This window comes from Capra hircus, chromosome 19, assembly GCF_001704415.2.
Source record: "Capra hircus breed San Clemente chromosome 19, ASM170441v1, whole genome shotgun sequence".
Lineage (NCBI taxonomy): Eukaryota > Metazoa > Chordata > Mammalia > Artiodactyla > Bovidae > Capra > Capra hircus.
This window is the reverse complement of record NC_030826.1, coordinates 55,386,765-55,411,102: the sequence shown is the minus strand read 5'-3', so window position 1 is coordinate 55,411,102 and position 24,338 is coordinate 55,386,765. Positions and strand designations below refer to the sequence as shown.

At 46.9% G+C, this 24,338-nt stretch overlaps 1 protein-coding gene across 1 annotated transcript in view; it reads right to left on the bottom strand.

Annotated features, from left to right (window-relative positions):
- The window catches only part of GRB2 (growth factor receptor bound protein 2), a 66,046-nt gene continuing 43,619 nt past the window's right edge, over positions 1,912-24,338 (bottom strand). Inside the window, exons 3-6 of the mRNA XM_018063823.1 lie at positions 14,109-14,206; positions 7,792-7,914; positions 4,687-4,855; positions 1,912-3,939 (exon numbers count right to left, since the gene is read on the bottom strand). Coding sequence (XP_017919312.1) covers positions 3,754-3,939; positions 4,687-4,855; positions 7,792-7,914; positions 14,109-14,206 — 576 coding nt within the window. The 3' untranslated portion in view covers positions 1,912-3,753. The remainder of the gene's footprint in view (positions 3,940-4,686; positions 4,856-7,791; positions 7,915-14,108; positions 14,207-24,338) is intronic.

Genomic DNA, 24,338 nt, shown 5'->3' with positions numbered 1-24,338 from the left:
CACGTATTGTATGATGTCACCTATGTCAAATGTCCAGAATAGGTAAACCCACAGAGACAGAAGGCAGATTAGCTGCTGCCAGGGCCTGGGAGGGGTTGGGGGAAAACGGCAAGTAACTGATCATAGACGCGTGGTTTCTTTGCGGGATGATGAAAAGTCCTGAAGTCGATTGCATCACCTGTGAACACTACTAAACACTGTTGAACGGGCTACTTTATTAAAGGGTTCCCCCCGCTCCATTTTAATTTTTGGCCACATTCTGCACCATGTGGGATGTCAGTTCCCCCACTGGGGACCCAACCCCCAGTCCCTGCACTGGAAGCCCCCGAATGGTCTACGCTGAGTGGGTGACTTGTGGGACTTCCCCAGCAGTCCAGTGCTTAGGACTCCAAGCTTCCATGTCAGGGGACCTGGGTTGGATCCCTGGTCTGGGAACTAAGACCCCACAATCTGCATGGCATGACCAAATAAAGGAAATAAGTGACTTCCACATAGTGAACTGAATCTCGGGAAAGCTATCCTTGGAAAAACAAAAATCCCCAAACCCCAACCTTCCAGAGCTGCCCACTTCCAACTCCTTCTAGTGGAGTCCTGCTTCATCAGGCCCCACCTGGGGTCTTGGGTGAAGGGAGGGGTCTGTAACTCCCCAGCCCTAGTCTAAGAAGCCCCCAAAGGCACACACATTCCTTCAGTAAGAAAGCTCTCCATGCTGTTCTGTGAAAAACAGGGCTCAGATGGAACCTGGAGAATTTGCATGTCAATTCAGGTTCGCTGGTTCACTCGTTTGGGAAAGCAAGATCAGCTACTAGAGGGACGAGTGTTGAGGAAAGGCAGACACGGCGCCCATGACCTTTCTCCTTCCAACCTGCCCCCTGCCTGGGAGTGCCGGGCAGGCACTATCACCGCCATCCCCTCCACAATCAGGTCTCCATCGAGCTTCTGTTACAGACTCCCAGGGCACTGGTAAGAAGAATGTCAGGAGGGCTGCTCAGGAGAGAACAGCGCAGAGCCCACTCACCCAGCAGAGCTTTCGGCTGTCAAAGCCGGCTGAGTTGTCCCACGGCAGAGTCTCTCCCCAGAGGTGCTCCCCGCCCAGAAGTGACAGACCCAGTGTGGGAGGAGGGGGACACAGCCACCAAGAAACTTGTGACCGGACTAGTGCAAAAGCAGTCATTTTCCTATTAATTCTGAGGCTATTCTGAAGCCACGAGTCAAAAGGGGGCAAAAGAACCTCACGGAGCCTGCAGGTTCTCACTCCAATGGCCCCGTTTTGGATCAGCTTCGGAGAAGCCAGCCTGAATGGACCCTGAGCCCCTTGGCTCCCAGCAGGCTGGACACAAGCAAGGCAGTGCGCTGGGCTCCAAGGACACAAGGGAAACTCCTCAGGTTTGGTGTTGTTTTCTCTCTAAACAAGTCCTCCTTCACCTCCTGTTGCCAGTGCTGTGGGTGGTGACAGGTTCAGGGTCACCCTGAAGAGGCCTACTGCGCCGCCGAGACTGCTGCGATGACTCAGGACACCGAGACTCCTTCCACATGGCTCCTTCTGTCCGTCTTTCCTTGATGGAGGTAGCGGGGCGGGACGAGAATCAGGCCAGCCACACTAGGTCCTAAGTACTAGATCTGGGCTGGTTTTCAAAGTGTGGCCCGTGCCTTCGGTCAGAACCATCAGGCGTGCCCGCGGGTGCCCTCCGCCCTTATGGCAGAGCTGAGGGTAGGGCCTCCTACGACACTAGGAACCTGCTCCCAGGGATTCTGATCAACATGACATGGGCATCACTCCTCCCGGAGCCCAAGAGACCCACGTGGTTCCCCAGAGTGAGGTGAGTCGGAAATAAGAGCACAAGCGCCCCCAGTCCCTGACAGTCTCTAGGTTTTTTAAGGCAAAGGAGTCAAAAAAAAAAAAAGAAAAACAGTGAAGAATTCATTGTATGTTTATTATTCACAGTTAATCACTACCTACCAAATGCTATCCGCAGAGTTAAAGGATTAAGTACATAGGTCTTTTTAAACACTGATTTTCTTTTAAATATATACACACAAAACTTAGTTCTGCAAGGCTGCATGATATACACCAATTCCAAAATAAAACAATCAAATGGTCCAGGTGCAGAATGCCAGAGATTCCTTGTATTATAAGGAGAGAAGCAAGTGGAGAGTGGCGGATGCTCTGTCCAGGGAGGCGCCTCCTGGGCCCCAGGCGCTCCGGGCTGAGCCTGGTCCACGACCAGAGTCCGGCAGAGACGCTGACTGACCGCTTCAGGAGCTGAAGGCCACCACCAACTCCCAGTGGCTCTGTGTCTGTTGTGGGAACGGGGCGGGTGGAGAGAGGATGCTCACGGGGCATCACCACGAGGGACAAGAAGCCGGCAGGAGGCAGACGGACAGAGCTCTGCCACGGACTTGGCCTTCCTAGTTCCAACCTTCCTTCCGTCTGCCCCTGCGTCAGAGACACTTCCTTCTCGGGGGGCCAGGTGGAGCAGCTATGAACACAGCCTGCTGTGAATGCAGAAACGAAAAACCCCCCAGATGCTTCCCGAGCGCGGCCTGAAGCTCACCTGGGCAGGTCAGGCAGGGGACACAACAGTTGAGAGCCATGAACAGATACCCTCAGCTTTCAGAGCAAGGAAGATGAAGCGAAAATGCTCGTTTTCTCCCCCAGTGTAGAACATGGTAGAACTTGATACAGTTTAAACTCCTTGGACTTTCCTGCACTTGAAACTGGCTGGCTCCAGAGACTGGTTACTGTGGCTGTCTGGGACTAAGGAGGGGACAGATAACACCCGAGACTGCAAGGTCAAGGACCCAGCCCCCCCCCCCCCCCCCGCCCCCACAGCCAGATGCAGTCAGACGTGGGGAGGGCGGTAACCTGGTTCCACTGCGCCTTGGCTCCCCTAACCTCCAGGGGCTACAAATGTTAAAGCTGAACCTTAAAGGTTCTGGCTGCCCACAGGCAGGACGCCCACATCCTCCTCTCGCTTGCTCCTCTTCTCTGCCCTGTCCTCCCCTCCCCGGGGGGAAAATATTTACACAGAGTAGGAGACAAATTGGCTGACTGTCTTTAACTTATTTTTAAAACAAAACAAACAAGAAAAAAAACACCACTCAGAAGCAACCCTTGAAATAAGGCAGAAGGCACTATGAAAAACAGCATGCTCAGGACCACCACTTGAAAGGGAAATGGATATAGAAAAGACACAGGTCTGGTGCCTAGCTCGCAGGGGGCCCTGGGGGGCACCAGCCCCTCCTGTCACCCCCACTCACGCCCTCCCTCCTCTAGCAGAAGCTGAAGGGCAGGGGCCGCCTGCTCCCGTGTGTATATAAAACGCAGAAGACGGGAGCGGCTGTTCTGTCTTCCCAACTAAAACAGACATTTTGCATAGAGAAAATATCAGCCCACGTGGTTTCTTTTCTTTTATTATTGGCATCAGCTAGGACTATATGTGGCAGTAAATGTCATGCATTGATGGACAGAAGAGGAAAAAGGATGAAAAAAGGATAGAGGAGGAAGAGCAGGAGCAGCAGTGAAAATCTGTAATAAAAACTCTTTTCTTAATTTATAGGTAAGTTTTGGCATTGTTATATCCAACTCCCCCTCCCACCCCCCCCGAGTTCCAACCAAAGTGAGCCGGTCACCAGGTGACCCAGCCAGGTGCTCTGAGCTCCCTCATAGGCTGCTGACAGAGGCAGCTCGTGGGTTTAATTCTTTTGTGTGTGTTTAACATTTTTTGCTTTCTTTAAATAATCTCTTGACTCTTAGACGTTCCGGTTCACGGGGGTGACGTAATTGCGTGGGAACATGCCGGTCTGCCCGTGGCAAGCCCCTTTCCACCAGTTGGGGTCTGAGTTATCCATGACGTGGATAAAGTCTCCCCGACGGAATCCCAGCTCTCCATCCTCCTGGGGGTCAAAGTCAAAGAGGGCTTGGACATATGTCGGCTGCTGCAGAAGAGGGCAGGGAGAAAACACATTGCACCCTTGACCGTGGCCAGCCCCCTGGAAGCGGACCAGTGATGGGGAAACGAACGCGGGCAGCCTTTCCACACCTTCTGAAATAACCCCTCATTTCTCCTCCCCCTCCACAAATCTTATGGAGTTTACTCCGGCGGGGGGGTGGGGTGGGGTGTTTGTAATCTTTCATCAGTGATGGAAACCACTGCAGGGCTCCCACTGCAGTGGCCAGCCTCGCCCCAGCATCCAGCAGCAGGTACTGCTTCAGGAAAGAACTGCAGAAGCAGGCCCTGGAGCTTTGCTTACAATCCCAGATGAGGAAATGTTTCAGTTCCATCACTGCGTCACTTAGGGAAAGTCGAAAGGATAAAGCTTGTACACAACAGGGTGGTGCCAACCAGTACATGAGGCGTAGGATTTCAGCCATGAGTGTGGACCCCACCCCCTTACAGGTGTGACTTTCCTCACAGCCTACTTCCAGGCAAAGCGTGTGTGAGGGTGTGTTAAAGACCCTCGTCCTAGAGACATAGGGTAACTTTTGTAGCACACTGCTTCACAGAAGCAGACTCTGGGAAATGCAAAACTGTTTCAAATCCAAATCTTTAGCGTAAGTTAATAACGAGCATAGAAGGCCCTGAAGTAACCCTTCAAAAAACAAACAGACAAAACACGCCTGCCTGCCTAAGGAGCTATTCTTAATCGCTTAAGAATGATCCCAACCTCTCTTCTGAGGCTTACCTGTGGCACCTGCTCTATGTCCCGGAGAAATATCTGCTGGTTTCTGGAGACGGATGTAGATCTGTGATAATCTACCAGCTCATTCAAAGAGTTGAACTTGACCACCCAGAGGAAATACTTTCCAGCCCCATCTCGGAGCACCTTGAAGTGCTGTACATCATTTCCAAACCTGGGGAGGGGCAGAGGATACACGTCAGACGGGGCCAGAGGGCTCTGTCCTGGCTGCCCAGGGGCCACCTGCCCATCGAGCAGGATCCCTGGAGACCTGGTGTCTCGGCCACGCCCTCCCAGGCTGAGGAGACCAGGACTGCAGCACAACTCGACTCCCTAGTGGGTGGAGAGTGCCCTGAGACCCTCCATCAGGATGATGACTGCCAGCGACAACAGGAAGAATCTCGCCGGACAGGAAGCCCTATTAACCTAATTCTGAAGACATTTGTTAAAAAAAAAAAAAAAAAAGCCCCAACCTACAGAATGCTTCTACATGCCCTGGACTGTGCCAAATGAAAAAAAAAAAAAAAAAACTGAAATCCTGTGTGACGTCTGAAGACTACAAAAGGTAGGATAAGAAATGAGGTGAGAAAAGGAGGGATTGGACACATTTCCAACAATTCTCCTATAACTGGGGAGAATTTAAAGTTGTGTTTTCATAATCAGGGATTTTAGTTCTACACACACTGAAAAGGTCTCAGAAGAAAAGGACATGTAGGGACAATAAATAAAGGCCCAGGCACCTCCTCACCCCCCAAAGGCTTCTCTACCACCTGGAGAAATGACAAGTGGTTTCTCTACAATGGCCCAGAAAAACAGCATGACCTGGTTGAGTGGGAATGGCCCACCACCATCATGCTCTCTGCCTTGAACATCAGCTCAAGCAAGGGCCCACCTGTCCTGCTCTCTGCTGAGTCCTCAAGGTCCCCACTGGCATCCAAAGATGCTCTATGAACATCTGTTAAATGAACAAATGGGAGCCTCGTCCTCCCATCATCCATGTTAAAGTGAAACTACTTCTTAAAACCAGCCCAGCAGGTGGCAGCACTGAGCTTGAAGGCAGTCACAGTACAGGCGCAAAGAGCTTAGAAACTGCACTGCTAGTTCATGAGAAAAAAGGTGGATGAGCAAGAAAGCTTTACTGAAGAAGGACATATTTAAATGGCACTTCTGGGCTCAGGGAAGCCCTCTACTGCTGTGCATAGCACGTGGCTTCTGAAAGGGGTACAGGGTCCCTGATGGGGTGAGCTGTTAACGACAGCAGTCTTTCCACCACAGATGCCCAACACCTTGAAAACTTGAGGCTATGGATTCTTGAACCTCCTTGGCTCAGGAGCTTGTGTTATTAAGAGGTGGTTACGACACCTGTTTCAAATTTTATTTCTAAAGCAAGGAAAACATGAGCTCTTTAAAGATTTTATTTGATAAAAAAGGGAGCTTTCCAGCAGCCACCTGGCGAGTATGGGCAGGGATCACGGTCATCAGACAACCAAACGTGAACAGCCAGGGGCTTGTGGGCACCAGTCAAGGATTAACTGCCTGTACCTCGTCTTCCACAGTTGGGTTTATCCTTGGGTCTGTGTAAGGCGTAAGGAAGAGAAGGAAACGCAAGTTAATAAGAAGCATAAAAACCCTGCCAGCTCAAGGTGCTTCTCGCCCACCAGATGCTCGTTTGCATGCGTGTAGTCAGGCGCGTCAGAAAGCCACTGTTCTGCGCGTGTGGGAGTGAGGGGCACACGGGAAGCCTCTGCACCTTCCACTCAACTTTGCAGTGAACATAAACTCTGCTCTTTAGAAAAGTAAAGCCTATAAGAAGAAAAAAGAAAAGCCACTGCTAGAAGAGGAAAGCTGATCATTAGAGGGCTTGATTTTTTTCATGATGGGACTAAAACCAAACTATACTGGAAATGTAGCTGAGAATACTGAAAACGTTACCTGAAACCACCTCCCACATCTTCACAGAGAAAAGGAACACAAAAATTTTTCGATTTAAACCTACAGTAAAAAAAACCCCCAACACTTTAACCGCACATTTGGTCCTAAAATGAAACAAGATATTGAGTTGATTTCTGAAACTGAAAAATCTTGATATCATTCGTAAATGGCAAATAAACTGTTTTACAGTCTTCATTTTTAATGTATATTAAAGTGACCTGAGTTTTAATTTAATCAGCCCCTCATCACATAAACGATGAGGTCATCAGTAAGATTTCTGGGGTGGGGGTGGGGTCAGGGCAGGTTTCCTGTATGTGAACTAGAAATGGACAGAGTCAAAACACATATGGAAAGGACAACTGGAGTCAAAACCCTTGTGTCGTGGGTGGGGAGTGATTAGCTTAGAATTCTCAAAGTTCCAGTTTATATTCTCCATGATCCCCACAGTGGTATGACTCCCTGCCTTTCCCCACTGCCTATCAGCTCCCTTCCACATTTAAATTTACCCCTGGGAAAAGCAAAAAGCCCCCAAACTCCTGTGGTCGACTTTTGCTGATGCTGGCAGCCTTTGGCTGGACACCTGGAAAAGGTGCACGAGGCAGCTGACCTGATGACCAGCTGCTGTCAGAGAGGGTGGCGGGGAGCACTGCGGGCTGATGGGGACAGGGAGCAGTAACAAGTGCTTCCTCTCTGACGCTCAGCTGCTCGGCCACTGCTGCTGCTAAGTCGCTTCAGTTGTGTCCGACTCTGTGCAACCCCATAGACGGCAGCCCACCAGGCTCCCCCGTCCCTGGGATTCTCCAGGCAAGAACAATGGAGTGGGTTGCCACTGCCTTCTCCAATGCATGAAAGTGAAAAGTGAAAGTGAAGTCGCTCAGTCATGTCCGACTCTTTGCGACCCCATGGACTGCAGCCCACCAGGCTCCTCTGCCCATGGGATTTTCCAGGCAGGAGTACTCCACACGGGCACCTAAATCTAGTGCTGCGAGAGACAACTTTTAAGAGGAGCCAGAGATGAGGATTTTAATATACAGTTTTCCGATTTAAAACAGGCTGTTTAGACGAAACCTCTCCTAGGTTGCCACCTTCAGTGTGTGGAGCCAGACACCTGGCCCCTGGCTTCACAATGTCCATCAGCTGGAGACAGGATTCCAGGCAGTCAGAGCAGGAAATACTTACTTGACGGAGAGGGAGAAATCCCCAGGAGCACTCTCGCTCTCTCGGATAAGAAAGGCCCCATCATGCCGCTGTTTGCTGAGCATTTCTTCTGCTTTGGCTCTGGGGATTTTGCCAAAAAACCACCTAAGGAAGGAAGGCAAGCCAGTCAACATCTGCTTCCCCACAAAGAAACGGGATGTCCAGCCTCCCAAACGTAACAGCACACTCCTCGCCAGGGGAAGGGCCTCCCTCTCAGCCCTCCTGTCAGCACACGCCCATCCCGGCTTGCGAGGGGTACTGTCTCCTCCCTTCCCCACTCTCCAGAAAGTGACTCATAAGACATGATCGTGGGCCACTCTCTACAGAGGAAGACACTTAAAGATGGGCCTCCTGAGCCAAAGTGCAGTGGGCCCCTGGCTGACTCATCAGCAAGGCACCGGGGGAAAGCCCAGATCTATTGATTGGAGCATAGAATGAACCACTTAAGGTGAGACAGGCCTTCCTGCAGCCTCTACAGTGGGATGAAGAGAAGGCGGGGCAGGAAAGCTGGGAGGCCCAGAAGCTGGGCCACTTCTAAGGGTACCAAGGGGAGAGGCTCGGGCTGGGAGGGAGCAGCCCCGGCAGGCAGCTGTGGCTGATGCTCCTTTCAAGGCCTCTTTCTGCTGTCACGGCTCAGAGGTTGGTTTTCAGGAACCACCAGGAATGCTATGGTCTACCCGGTACAGAGCTAGCTCGTTGCATTTGGAGCAAGTTACAGTCTCCTCTCCCAGTGCTGATTCACTGGGGTCACAAGAAAAAGTGGGTGAAGTCATGGAAAAGGGCAGGAGTGGCTGGGGCGGGCAGGAGGAAGAGAAGAAATCTCTGAAACAGCTTCAGGTCACAGGCGCCTCACTTCTCACAGGAAAGCCACAACGAATTAGGACAGATGACTGTGAAAACAGGGTTCTCTCTGCAGAGCTGTCTTTACTGTTGTTATTTAAAAAAAAGCAACTGACACCACTTGTAGCTGATAAGGACCTATTCGCTTCATCTGACTAACATGCATTAAATGTGCAAGCTAGAATAACACAGGCAGCGAAGGGTCCTTTAAAGTTATCCATCTAACGTATATCTATCTTACTTATAAGCGATTGCATGCAAGATGTCTCTGAAATAACTGTCATTACTGTTCAGTCGCTAAGTCACGCCTGACTGTGCAACCCCATGGACTACAGCACGCCAGGCTTCCTTGTCTGCCACTATCTGCCGGAGTCTGCTCAAGTTCATGTCCATTGAGCTGGCGATGCTATTTAACCACCTCATCCTCTGCCGTCCTCTTCTCCTTGTGCCTTCAATCTGAAATAATACACTCTGCTAAAATTCAAAGAGAACGATGGGGGCTGCTGGGAAGGGTGCATTCAGAAGCTGCCACTAGTGACTTTAAACAGGCCAGAAATCTGCAGCCCTGTGTCTACCTCATTGGAGGCAACGCACTGCCAAGCTGCTGGAGAGCTGGTACCTCCTATCTTCCTGTGCCTACAAAGAACTCGAGGGTGAGTCCTCCAGTGCCTGGAAGGAAGGCCACACCAGAGAAATCAGGCAGCCAAACAGCAGAATGACGGCCAGCCAGGAAAGGACAGCTCCCAGTGCTGCGCCCTTGTAGGTACTTTCTGGTTTGGTCTGTGCTCTTGGGTAGGCAGCGCACATGCCCTCGGCAGTCCTTGGGCTAAGAGGCAGGCGGAGTGAAGCTTAACTCTTTCTTCATAGACTGCCAGCCATCTTCCCACCAGGCAGGCATTTTCCTTTCTGTCTTCCTTTTTTAAGGTATAAGTAATGGATCTAAATTAAAGTAGCTTAGATGTGCGTGAAATAAAAATAAAAAGCAAGACTTTTCTCCCAAACTCCCCAGAGGCAGTGATTGCTGGCAGGTAGGTGTGTGTGTGTGTTTAGACCTTCCCCTTATGGTGCACGGTGATACAGATACAGAGGAAGTATTTTTTTGCTCCCAGCTTGAAAGTAACTAATTTTTATTTTCAACTTGGAAAAAAAAAGCTGTAGTGATGCAAAGTACTGATTGGAATTTTTACAAAGTAAACACACCCTTATTATAAGTACCCCGACTGAAAGATAGAAAATTAGTTGGGGAGTCTGGTGTCTGCTCCTATTTTCACTAAACACCCCCACAACCTCCACCAAGAGAAAGGATGTCTTATAATAGAAGGGATATGATTCTACGTGAGGAACAGCTGTCACTCTCAGTTAAAACATTTAATACTATGTACACTTCCTTAGGATTTCACATTATTTATAACTAACTTCTTTCAATGGTGATATCTGGGCTTTCCAGGTGGCTCAGTGGTAAAGAATTCATTTGCCAATGCAAGACACACACACAGGAGACTCGGGTTCAATCCCTGGATCAGGAAGATCCCCTGGAGGAGGAAATGGCAACTCACTCCAGTATTCTCGCCTGAAAAATTCCATGGACTGAGGAGCCTGGAGGGCTACAGTCCATGGGTCACAAAGAATCGGACATGACTGAGCGTGCATGCAATGAAAGGTGATATTTCTGTGGAATTATATGGCTATGGTCAAACTGTTTAAACTTTTTTAAGAATATGGGTTTATGCTATAATACCATGGGAAGAAGCAGCTTATTTCCAATTCAAGTCTATATTACATCCCATAGGCACACATCCACAGGCATTTAATGTGAAGAGCATATATTTGGATCCACCCCAGTATATACAACTCACGCTGCAACACTAATGCCAACAATCATTTTGTAGTCTGTGTTTAATTTGTTAGCTCAAATGCTGTATTAGGTCATACTCCATTTTAAACTTCCCTCTTCCTCCCTAACAAAAACTTTAAAAAGGGGGAGAGGGGACGGGGAGGGAGGGTGTTCCATGCCCTCCCACAGCTCTGAAGCCAACTCTGACCCTGTGCTGCTGGGCATCCATTCACAGAGCAGCTCTGCCTCGTGAAACAGGCCTAAGAGGCCAACCACACCCCCTGGTTCAGGGTCGTGGTCTTTTCTGTACTATGGTTTCTTTTTTCAGAGCTGGGATGGATGAGCATTGCTTGCCTTTCAGTCAGTCTGGGAAGGAAGCACCACGGGGCCTGGACTCGATGCTTCCTGATCAATTATTATTCCGAAGTTCCCTATAGTGGGGAGACAGGAGCAGGCATGAGAGTGGTTTTTTCAACCATCAGGCCAGTAACCGCAGCTATCCTAGGAGGATGGCCTTTTCCTATGTTTTCAACAGTCAGATCTGAAATGCCTAAGTCACCTGAAACAATCTGAAGAAAAACAAAGATTTAGAGCCGCAGACAGTTTATTTAATATAAAAAATTACAGCCTGCTGTTCTGAAATTTCCCTTCAGCCTGGAAATATGAAAATGAAAGGGAACTTAAGTTGATTTTGTTATCACTGGATCTACTGCTGAAGTCAGCAAACTATGTATGACCCTTGGCTAAATCTATCTGAGTTTGGTATGACTTACTAAGACTATTTTAAAAATTTTAAGAGTTATTTTAAAAAATTCAAACAAAGATGAATACGTGACAGGACAGAGACTGCACATGGCCCTAAGGCTTAAAATATTTATTATCCGGCCCTTCACAGAAAAGCTTGAGCAAATCCTGGATCTCTTGAGGCAGGACTGCAGGAGCAGACGTGCACATTACTGGCTTGCGTGGACCAAGAGGTAGGAAGCCCTGTGTGACTCCCAGTGACTACTCCCCAAGCGCTTTTCCTGAGGGGTATATTCTGTGATGCAGTCCGTGAAAAGCCCACACAGTCCCCAAAGCAACTATGGAACCTAAGTGGCCACAAGAATGCAGAAGTGTGCTTAGAACACTTCCCAGGAATCTGTAATGATCTGCCTGTCTTTTGGAGTATCTTGGATAGTACCACTTGCACCAACATTTTAGTAACCCAGGCATCAGTTCAGTCGCTCAGTCGTGTCCGACTCTTTGCGACCCCATGAATCACAGCACGCTGGGCCTCCCTGTCTATCGCCAACCCCCGGAATCCAACCAAACCAGTGTTCATTGTGTCGGTGATGCCATCCAGCCATCTCATCCTCTGTCGTCCCCTTCTCCTCCTGCCCCCAATCTTTCCCAGCATGAGGGTCTTTGCATGCCTAAATGTTCAGTTCAGTTGCTCAGTCGTGTTAAAGTGTTAAATGTTAATGGCTAAATGTTAAAACTCGCCAATCTAATGTTACAGGGACCTCAAATGAGGGACGTTACCAGTCCATTGACAAGGGGCCAGGAATCTCTTCCATGGAATAATGCCTCTGAGTATTTAGTATTTTGGCTTTTATTGTCATGGACAAATTGGTCCCAGCCTTTCTGCAAGCATTTGGGTCTGAGTATCAAATTCAAAACTACTTACTGAGCTACTCTGTGCAGAAGCAAGGCATGAGTTGCAAGGGAGTATAAAAGCAGAAGACAAAAATTCCTCAAGGAATCTATCATCTTTTTAGGGGAAGTGGGGAGAAATCAATCTCATATAGCTATAAAGATACAAGACAGTCCAAGTTTCAAACAAAAACTAGAAAAATATCCTTCATAAATTAGACTGTTTTTCTCCTTGTAAATCATTCCATGAAACATTTAGTGAGCCATCAAAAGGTGCTGGGTTTTTTTTTGAAGCATAAGCAGTTTCCTTGAAGACCCCACAGATGCTTCATTACAGACAGTTCTGTATCTATTCAGAATAGACATTAATAGGTTTCTTCCCACTGCCAAACTAAAGGGTAACCCACCCCTCACTCTCCAGGTGATAAGCTTCCTGGACGTGATCTCTCAAAGAACTTCCTATTAATTGTGTAGCCATTTTCTTATACAATAATTTAACTATAGAACCTAACTTCCCAGTACCAAGGTCGGTCTCTGCACATAATGAGAACTGTGTAAGAGTTCAGTGACCACAACCTGAACCTGACAGATGGTTCAGGCGGAAGCTCCGAAGTCATTTGTTTTGTTCTATGGAAGGCAAAGCATCATCTTAGAGCTGACTCGGTTCATAAGGGCGCATTTAAGTCCCTTCACTTGCTGGAAAAAGGGGTACATCTGTGGGGAGAAACTCACATTGCTTTATAGTTTTCTACACTGTTAGTCTTTTATAACGAGAACTATATTCATACATCTGGAGCTTAGGATGTACACACACTACTGTATGTAAGACAGACAACCAACGAGGACCTACAGTATAAGACAGGGAACTCTACTCACTATTCTGTGATAACCTTTACGAAAAATGAGTCTAAAAACTAACACAATATTGTAACTCAACTACACTCCAATAAACTATTTAAAAAGATGAGAACTATATTCATAAGTTAGTCGTTTTAAAACTGAAATACTGGAAGCTTCTCCATTTGCAGGACAGAGGGCAATGCACTATGCCATGGTCAAGGCCCTTGTGCACTCTATGGCACCTGGGTAAGATGATGTGAGGTCTGTGTAAGGCAAGCGGAGGTTAAGATCTTTGCTCCAGTATCTGGTGGAAGAGAAGCACCAGGGACACATCACCACAGTGACAGTGAGGGAGAGGGACAAATGGGCAGCCGTCTAAGAGCCTTCTTTACCATTCTGTTGTTGAAACAAGTAGGAAAGATCTACCGCTTCTCTCTGTCTCAGCGGCATTCTCATCTGAGCGCTGAAAGCCTCTGTTCTCCCTGACATATAAGAAAACGACTGTGTCTGAGGCAGGAGCAGAGAGGATGCAAGATGGGGGAGAGCAGGGTGGGAGGGAAGTGGCCTGTAAGGGCTCCCAGGACCCCACCCTGTCACATAGCAACATAAAAGGTTCTGGAATTAAAAACAAAATTTTCCCCACTGTTCTCAGCAGCCTGTTGTTTTGTCTGAAGTGGGAACACTCAAATGGAGGCTAGGGCAGTGATTATAGTAACACTGACCGAGACCCAATTACAGGCCCGGTACTGTGCTCTGGTGGTATCAAGATTATTAAGACATGGTCCCACAGGAAAATCAAACATACCAATACAAAACCATGTGACAAGTACCTCTTCTAAAAACTCAAAAAGCGCAGAATCTGGCATTTTTTGCAGAATGCAAAACACACCTGGCACCAAGGGTTTCACAGAATAATAATTACGGACCTAACTTTAATCATTTGCAGATCATTGACAATTATCACTGAAAACACAGACAATTATTGACTATTATGCTCTCGTTATATACTCTTACGAACATGGAAAATCAAGGTGCTTTGTTAATTCCCTGGGAAAACAGAGTAAAAAGCATGATATCCATCCCGATGATCTCAATTTTAGAAACAAGCAGGTGTGTCTGACCCTGAATGGTCAAGCAGAGCCCAACTTACGGATGTGGTTTCATTTCTATGTAGTTCTTGGGGATGAAGCCGTCTTTCCCATTGAGCTCTGCCTTGTACCAGTTCTGATCACATTCTTCATTCAAAACCTGAAAATAATTCAAACAAGGAGAGAAAACAGTCATTTCCTTTTCACTCTTGGGTGGGAAGCCATGAGGGTGATTATGGTGCCTTCTGGGTTTGTTTGTAAAAGGTGTTCTTTTGGAGTATGATCACATGGACGCCGAACTTGTGATTTCCAACAAGCCGAGTTATGGCAACTTAAACAGAGTTGTCTCTGGAAATGAGAAGTTCAGGCTCCTAAAAATCTAGCATTAATGCCTCAGCAGAAAAGGAAAGGGAGGGAAAAATAAAAGGTAGTTTCTGCGAGAAGATCCTGGAGGACAGCAGGCCGGAGAGTGAAGGCACGGGAAGGTGTGCCTGCACAGGTGGGCGGCAGCAGAGCGCGCTGAGGCCTGTCCAGGGGTCTTCAGGCAGATTCCCACCACAAGACCCCACCCAGGGCTCTCCCCATACTGTCTCTGGGTTACCCCAAGTGTGGGTCAGCCACCGGCACGCCGCCACCTGCAGGCACCGCTACGTGCCCTTGTACGCGAAAAACGTATTCTCATGAAGAAACACGGCAAGTCTTACTTCCCTTATCCTCAAGGGCAGTTAGAGAATGCTCAAAGCACACCAACCAGCCTAATTAGGGGAAAGACCCAGAGACCGTACAACTGAGCCACTGCATTCTACAAAGTGGAAACAGACCTAGAAATGTGACGTAATCCAAGGTTACGAGCTAGTGAAGACCACATAGATTTTCAGAACTCAAAGGAAGGTGCTCTCCAATACTGACATTTATATGGACAGGTCAGGCCAAGATACTGTCATCTGCAGAGTATTAAAAGAAGCAGAATAGAGCTAGGCACAGTATAAAATCCGCCCTCTGAATCCCAGATTTCTAACAAAAGGCAAAGGGTATAAGGCATTTTTAAAAACTATTAACTTAAAAAGAGAAACTGAAATGTGAGGCCAACTCCACAACGCGAACAAAGGAAAATGTTAATGAGCTGACTAGTACGGTAGCTAATCTATCCTACGGAGCAAAATTCTAAAAGGAAGCTGGTAAAATTCTTTAAAAAATAATTTATTCATGATGCTGAACGATGCTGGGCTCACTGCCAATTTACAACCTGGGCTGCTTGGTGTACATGCAGCACTGGCATTTCACAGTGAGATACAACTTTGGAAAGGACAGATGAGGCTGATAGATACCAACGAATGGTGAAGCTGCACTAAAGATGCCTCCCAGCGACTTCACTTCTGAAAGGAGGCTGCAACGGAGGAGTCTTACAAAGCTGGTGCCTACTTGTGATGCTGCCTAACCTGAAGTCCTCAGAGTCAGTCACTGAGCTAAGAACGCACAGGCCAAGGCAGCAAATCTTGCAAGGGCGGATGTATGTGATAGCTGGGGAAAAAAAAAAGAAAAACCAGCTACTGGTAAATCCCATCAGACTCAGATGAAAACCTTTTTCTTTCCATATTTTCCCTTAAATTTTTTTCAAAAACTGTACTGTGAACAGAGAAGTCATTCTGTTGCTAGGCAAGCATAAAGCGCACACACACCCGCACACCAAGGACAACGGCTGGAGAGAAAGGGGCTCCTGAGGTGCTCCCTGCCACAATGACATCAGTGTCCGGCCTTGAGCACCATGGCTAATCCACACGGATCACAGAAGATTCCAGAGCACGAGAGCACCAGAGCAGAGGAGCTTCAGGCCAGGATTCTCGTGTCTACCAAAGAGAAGGGCCGGGAGAAAAATGCAGTCTAGTAATTATCTCATAAAGCATCATGGCCTGTTTGGACCTAAAAACAGAGTAAGGTAAAAAAGGACAGTTTTAATTCGTGACTAATAACCCTGCAGCAAAGGTGCTTGCTACACACCAAGTTTTTGGAACTGTACATTCTTCTTGTAACCTAAGACAGAGGCAAACTTCCCCCTAAAAAAATGCCCACAACCCAACAACAAAAGAACCTCCAGGGCAACCCCCAGATTTGGCCCCACTTTTAGAATTACGGTTTTCTGCAGAACAAAATTAATAACTGTTGTTTAGTATGCTCTTCTTCCAGAAAGGTAGGGAAATACGGAACCAATACATTGAGATCATCATCATTACTTTGGCTGCATGGCTTGTGAAATCTCAGTTCCCCAACCAGTGATAAACCTGGCCTCGGCAGTGAAAGCCCAGGATCCCAACCACCGGACCACCAGCAAACTTCCCAACACTTAGATTATTTTTCACGTACTGTTTAAATATGGGAGGGTAAAATTTTAGTTCTCTGGAACATTCTAGTATCCAGAATCCTGCTTTGCCAGAAAGCCCGGTGCTGCTGCGGTGTGTTTCTAAAGCTCCATACACGATAAATTCAGTGCAGACTGGTTCTGCAAGAGAAAGGGCCCTGCTAAGCCAGGGCCACGGAGAGCGAGGACCAAGGCTGCCACCCAGCAGGCCAGCAGCTTTCACAACTCAAACCAGGAAAGCCCAGATGGCACAATGTGAGAGCTGAAAGGAAATTTAAATGCTTGAGAGAGTGAAGGGCACAAATTGACACAAGTGAGTCTAAAGCAGAGCTGAGAAGGGCACCAGGACCAGACACATCTGTGCCTACAGAGACCCTGCTGGATGTGCTGTGGCCCTAGATGAAGTTCCCGCCCTCCCCAAGTGATCTGCTCAAGCCCAGGCAGAGTTCTGAGAAGGAGCAGACTGCTCTTATCACCACTTCCCCGAAACACAGGCAATTCACCCTTCACTCATTCATGACCTCTTAACAAAAGAGATGACCGAGTTCAACCACCACATTTTCATTCTGGTTTGAAAATTCCAAGGAATGTTTTTAGCTGTTACCCCATAGCTGCATGTTCTATGCCAACCCCCATATTCCCTCGAGTGATGACTCTGTAGCCATCAAAACACTTTGGTTTAACGGAAGCAGACTGATCAAGAGATGAGATTATGAGAGGAGGAAGAGACAAGTTTTAGTGAAGCTTCCATTTGTTCTTCTGGTTGCAAAAAGACTGAAAGTAAGATCACAGTCACAGTCAGGAAGAAAACTAAAAGATAAGGAATGGTCTGAGGTTTGCAAAGGAGAATTAAAACTACTGCAGTCTGTTCCATGGAAGGGACACAATGGCTGCTTTTGAGCTGTCGCTAAAGCTAAATTTCTCAACCTGCAAGCTGATAAACCTGGGTATATTCAGCCTGTGAAAATTCACTGAACGATGCACATATGATATATAATTTTTCTGTATGTATATCATACTTCAACTGAAAGAAATATTTCAGTCAAGAGAACAGTAATATTATAGTCCAATTTACTTGTAAGCAACACACAAGGCCTCATTCACCTCCAGGACAAACTTTTCACACCAAACACACACAGGCGAGCAGAAAAGAACACAGTGAGGCTTCAGAAACCCCCGCCATGATAGCCTGATATCACTAACCTGTGAAGAAATTTAATTCCCGGAAATAAGAACTTTCTGCACAAATGATAACTCAGAGGATTCCACACGTTATACTTCTGCATATATATGTCTTATTGGAGTATAATTGCTTTACAGTGTTGGTAGTTCTGTTGTACAAAGTGAATCAGCTCAATGTATACATATATCCCCTCCCTCTTGAACCCCCCACCCCTTCTATATTAGATAATTCTGATAACATGATTCACTGTTGCCCCCACCCCACCCCAATCTGACACTATTCTAAAGGCAATGCAAATTTCCATTTATACTGCCAACTTAAAGGTTTCCAAATAGTTTAGAAAAGAAAGGAAAAAAAAAAAGCCAAAGGTCAAAGATTCAGGTCTCAGACCCCTTAGCATACACCTAATGCGACAGGATTTGACAGGCTCACATGGGTTCAAATTTCAGCTTCCCCAACAAGGAGCTGTGTGGCCTTGGGCAAACGACCACTTTCAAGATTCTGGTTTCCCATCTATAAAGTGGTGATAACACCTAGCACTGAGAGGGTTTTCAGTGGTAAACGGCACTGCGTTTCTATACAAATTACAGGAAAAAAGTTGTCTTTTAGGGAAATGGAAGATAAAGTTTATAGACTGCTGTATTTTGAAATATGGGGGGTATTTTCTTGCCTGAACACATCCAGTCATTTGTAAATAAATAAACAAAATAAGGAAACCATGATTTAAAAGAGACAAAAAAGCTGTGCAGTTCTAGAACAGTACCCATCAAAGCTTTCCATATTCATTCTAACAGCTTGCATGGGGTTCAACACTTCCTCAGGGAAAAATTATCCAGTTTTGTATCAGTTTGTGAAGCAATGTATAAGAGAGAGCATTTGTTAAAAAAAAAAAGAAAGAAAGAAACGATTACATATTTAAGCTCCTTCACCACATAAAAATAAAAATACCAGCAGCTGGTCCCTGCTTTACAGAAATTCTACATAAGGAAGTGAGGTTTCCCAGCTCGTTAAAGATCAGCCAATCCCACTCAGGCAACACTGAAATACTGCCCTGACATGAAGACAATGTAAAGAGCTATGGTGATCCTACCACATAATTTCAAACACACACACACAGGCTTTTTTAAAGATTATAACCCGAAGAACAATTGGACACAGCCCTGGCTAGGGTAACAGTACTGGGACAGCCATTTAAAATCAGTTCTCTTCAGCCTGTTACATATTTTATTAGAAACTCTTAGGATGCTCTTCAGCCTCTCAGACTCCTTTAGTATGGATGACGGTGTCGGCCTCAAACTACACTGATTCATTCTGAACACTTTAAATAAGTGCTCTACAATCACCAGCTCCATCTGTTACAGTTTTTGCTCAACATGAAAAACATCTTGGCTACGCTGCTTGCTCCACTGTGTGCCAAATCATGAAAAACACCCACACTGTAGACGAGTTACTCTGAATTTTAATGATGAGATGATCAACTTAAACGTAGTTTAATAATTAAGGCTCCTGGCCCCACAGAAACCTAAGTTGCTCATGTAAGCGCACAGAGCAACAGCCCTCAAATTCGCGGCAGGCCAGTCTCCATGATGGAAGCCTACACCTCCGTAAAGACACAGCGGTACCTTTCGACCCCATCAAGACAGCTGACAGGTAGTGGGCCCTTAAAGACCATAAAGCTGAGAAGTGCATATATGAAGTTTAAAAGCTCTCTCAATTTTGGCAGATTTATAAAAATGTGTGTAAACACCAAATTATGTTTTATTAAAAGAAAATATATTCATTTAAAAAAGTATTTATGTAATGATATCACATCGAGGGGGTATTTTTGCTTTATGGTGATGATCTCTTTCAACAGAAGTATAATATCTGTGCCAGGAAATGTGTTTTTTGTTTCCTTTGAATTGGATATTTCCAGAAGATTCATTTCTTTGGGGATCAAGAAGCCCTAAATTCTTTTTACATTACTTTCCTTTTAAAAAAGGATTCTATTTACCAAACTAAAGAAATCCAAAGGGCATTTGTTGATCAACTTTACTTTCTGACCACCAGAGACACAGACATGCTAGGTTTTGCCCAGAAAACCCCCAAACCTTCCACTGGTAAAAATCACTCATCGCTTGTATAATCCCACTTGAATACACCCAGTAACGTGGTGCCTTTTCTCCTGTCGCCCAAGAGAGGTCTCGCTACCCTCCCTAAGCAGCTGCTATGAACGGGGATCAGTTCAAAAGAGAAATACTGGTGAATCAAGAGGTCAAGTCTCCTAAAGGCCCAGGTGTCATCGTTTAAGGCTGACCAGGTGTGACCTCAATCTATATTTGGTGCTCTGAATCACTTCAAACACCACCATTTTCCTGTTAAGAAGTCTTAAGGAGCCTCCTATGGGTCCAAGCTATTCTCAGTTTGGCATTCCACTTTTCATAATTTAGCCACCAACTACTTTCTGTCCTTCTCACCCACTTCTCTAAATGAACCCTTCAGTTTGCCAAGCTAGCCAACTCAGCCAGCTCTGAACAGTCCTCCACGTTCAGCCTCGCACCTTGCCTCCTCCCCATCTACTCACACCTCACCCGCCGCTGTTTTAGTACTGTGCACCCAAATGCTCTGTCCTCTCCTAAACTGGAAGCACCCTAAGAGCCTGGCTTCACGCCACTCTCATCCGTATTCTCCACAATCCTCAGAATGGCATCGAGCATATTCTGAGGAACTGATTTGTATGTAGGGGGGTTTGTTCCAAGTAATGCACATGGGATCAGAGCTAGCTGGGCCTGGGGACAAGAGAAAGGCCACCATACGTTACACGTTACCATGAAATGCCTTGTGAAAATAATATCTCTTGAAATGACCCTCAAAAGAAGACTGATCGTCATGAATCTGTTCCCCCCAAGAAAGAGAGGCAAAATAAAGGAAGTAACAGAATCAGGCAATCCACATTCCTGTAACTTAAGCACCATGTGGAATACTTCAAAAGGGAGTACCCCAAATCGTTCCCACAACACTACCACTTCTAACTTTCTCCAAGCTAACAAAGCAGAAGAGTGGGGTGGGTAGGCAGGGAAGGAAATTTCAGTATGACTGATGAAAGAGTATGTCCTGGGTGGATGAGGGAGGGAAGGTCTCTATATGCGTCCCAACTGACAGCTCTCAGCATGGGGACTTCCTGAACCAGTAAGATGCCTGGTTCAGCATGCATGTCTGACTGCTGTTGCTGCTGCTAAGTCGCTTCAGTCGTGTCCGACTCTGTGCGACCCCACAGACAGCAGCCCACCAGGCTCCCCGTCCCTGCGATTCTCCAGCCAAGAACACTGGAGTGGGTTACCATTTCCTTCTCCAATGCATGAAAGTGAAAAGTGAAAGGGAAGTCTCTCAGTCGTGTCTGACTCTTAGCGACCCCATGGACTGCAGCCTACCAGGCTCCTCCATCCATGGGATTTTGCAGGCAAGAGTACTGGAGTTGGGCTAGTGACTTACTTTTGCAGGCTGCTAATTTTATAGCTACAACTCCTCCAGCAAAAGGCTTACAAAGGACAATAATGAAGATCTTCACCTTTTTCCTTCTTCTGAATGGCAGTCAAGATGACGCAGAAAGAAAAATGTCCGTACGCTCTCTCTCTCACACACAATCATGATCAACTATTAAGAGTTCAGGATCACTCCCGCATTTTTTTTTTAAATAAAAGATTTCCTTTATAATGTTCACATATGTAGGAGGATGAACAATTAGGAAGACTAACCAAATTATCATAAGAATAATTATAAGAATAACCAAAAGATTATTTTTCTTTGAGAAATATTTCAGTACTCAAAAAAAAAAAAAAAAAAAAAAAAGGATCGGGTACTCTTATCAACCTCTCCAGGTTTGGCTGTCATTAAGAAAGTTGCCCATGACATTTTAACAAAACAGGAAGGTCGTTCACACTTATGTAACTATTACTCCACCCAGATGAATCTGGAGGCAGTGAAACCTAAATGCACAGGCAGTATCCGAAAATAAACTCTGTAGATACCAAAGGGGTACAAGAGTTTCCATTCAAAATTGTCTTCTGTATTTGGCGACTTGCGGAAGACCTATTACTTTGGTATAGCTGACTGCTCACCAGAAGAATGCAATGCTCTCAAGAGTGTCACGATTTCAACCGTGGGGGTTTGGGGCAGTTGGTGGGGGGTGGGGAGCATGGTGGACAGAAACAAAGATAAATATGAGGGAGTTTCAAGAGAAAATGCTGTGCATTTGAAAAACTCAACAATCCTGCCACAGCCTGCCAGGAATGAGATTGCTAAGCCCTGAGCCAGGTGAACTGAGGACACAATGGCCACCCTTCCCTCCCCAGGGAGCTTGGAGTCTGGTGAACCGCCTGTGGCAACACCATAGGGGGATGCCAGGAGAGGTGGGAATTATGGGCACTACGGCAAGGACTGATTCAACAGAAAATGTCTGAGTTCCAAATACCAAAGGGAAAGACCTAAGTCCAGTTTAGGGGTTACAGGAAAGCTTCCTGGGTGAAGCTCGCTTAGTCACTCAGTCCTGTCTGACTCTGGTAACCCCATGGACTGTACCCGCCCCCAGGTTCCTCTGTCCATGCAATTCTCTAGGCAAGGATACTGGAGTGGGTTGCTGTGCCCTCCTCCAGGGGACCTTCCCAAGCCAGGGACTGAACCCAGGTCTCCCACATTGTGGGCGGCTTCTTTGCCGTCTGAGTCACCAGGGAAGCCCGGGTGAAGTGTGAGGAAGGTTGCATTCCCCTAGTCCCAACCGCAGGTTACACTGTCTGCATCTTTAGTTCTGCTCAGCTTGCACAGAACTCTGAGTGGAAGGAACACGGCAGGCTTCCCAACTTGCTATCAGGCAAGTGGAAGGGTGGACGGTTCCCTCGGTCCACTTGGCAGCCACTGACCAACAGACTGGTTAAGCTTCCCTAAGTTAGTAAAACCTTTACTAATGGTATCAAAACTCCTAATCGGAAATAAGCAAAATAATCACAAAACTTCCTGGGTAAAGATCCCTGGGTTGGGAAGATCCCCTAGAGAAGGGAATGGCTACCCACTCCAGTATTCTTGCCTGGAGAATTCCATGGACAGAGGTGTCTGGCAGGCAACAGTCCACGAGGTCGCAAAGAGCCTGGCATGACTGAGCGACTAACACACACACATGGCTAACTCTTTAATGGCATATATTTAGCTGCTGTCCTTGTTCATTAACGGAAGGCTTTCAACTTTAGGCTAAATCCTAAAACTCTCTCCTCAAAAAACACCACACAAAATAACAAAAGCCTCTCAAGCCAGGGGAACAGCAGTCACCTCTTTCCTAATGACAGGCAAACCTGCTCAGGTTCATCAGCTCTACGTTCCATGATCTAACTCACTTCCTGTTGCTTCAGCAAAAAAAAGCAGGAGTTTCCAAAAAAGTCCTTTTCTGCCCCAAATTAATGACAACAGAGTTTATTAAGTTTTACTCAGGCTTATTGATCCAAGATGTGAACTAAACAGGGTCTATTGATTTATAGTCATTGTGGGACCCAAGAGCCACACCACAGAATCTAATAGGAAAAAAAGGCATCTGTCACTGAGCTTAATCACTGTCAACTGCATGAGAATCTATGACTCTGTAAATCTCAAGGCCAGGGATCTTTACACCTAGGGTGCTACCGTTCTGAACCGAAAAAACCTAGTTCCAAAAGCATTTTCCACTTCTGAAGCAGCTAACCCAGCTCCATGGCAGGAGAGTCCGTAATCCCATGAGACAGAGGGACTGGGCTGGCATGGTAAGTCCCCACTCCACTGCCAGGGTGGAGGTGATGCAGGCCATTAAACAGGTTAAGTATAAATACTAAACTGAAAATGTGGATTCGTGCTGTGTCAAGTGTAGGATTAGGGAGCAGAAAAGACAGGGACCTCCTTTAGTCTGGGAGGGAGGGGGAATGTGGTCAGAGAGTAATATTTGAGGGGACACCCAAAGAACTGCCTATGAGCAGTCCAGGCAGAAAGCTCCAGTGAGAAAATCGGGAGCTCAAAGTGATCAGAAGTCATTGAAGAGCGGCAGTCAGGTTTGCCTTTTTCAAACATTCCAATGTGAGGATGAAGTGGAGGGAAGACCAGGTGAGACCCACCACAGCCGCCAGGTGAAAGATGCCAGCACCGGGACTGCAGTGGCAAAGTGCGGTGGAGGGAAGCAGACAGACTCAGGATACCTACAGAGGCGGAATCAAAAGAGCTCGGTGGGTAGATGGGACTCAGTGGCCTCCCTCTTGACCATCGATTCTCTTTTTCTCTCTATAAAGCACTTTAGAAAACCAGCTATATAGAGCTGCTGGCGAATGTCCTTTTAGCGTCCTCGTGAGTAAACAGCCTAATTGCAAAGGCAGACGGTGCTCCTGAGCCTCTCCAGGTCCAGTGGGCACTCTCCTTCACCTTCCTGTGCCCTGCATGGACCTGCCACGGCTCTCTGGTTCCCCAACCCCAACGGGAGGCCCACAGATGGAGGCTTCCTGCTGGGGATTCTGTGGGCGGCCTCGACCCCTCAGCTAAGGGCTCAGCCCTCTCAGCTCAGTTGCTGCCTCCTCTTCCTCCTCCGGGCTCTGCTAGGCGCCTCCCTCTTCCTGCGCACTACGGTCTTCTTTCTCCAAGCCTCAAGATGGTAACCCGCTTTCTAGCTCTGGGTACTGCACCATCCCCTGCGGTTTCCAGAGAAACCCTGCCCATACCTTTCCTGTAAATAGTCTCATTAATAAAATCTCTTCAGGTTAGCCAATTTAG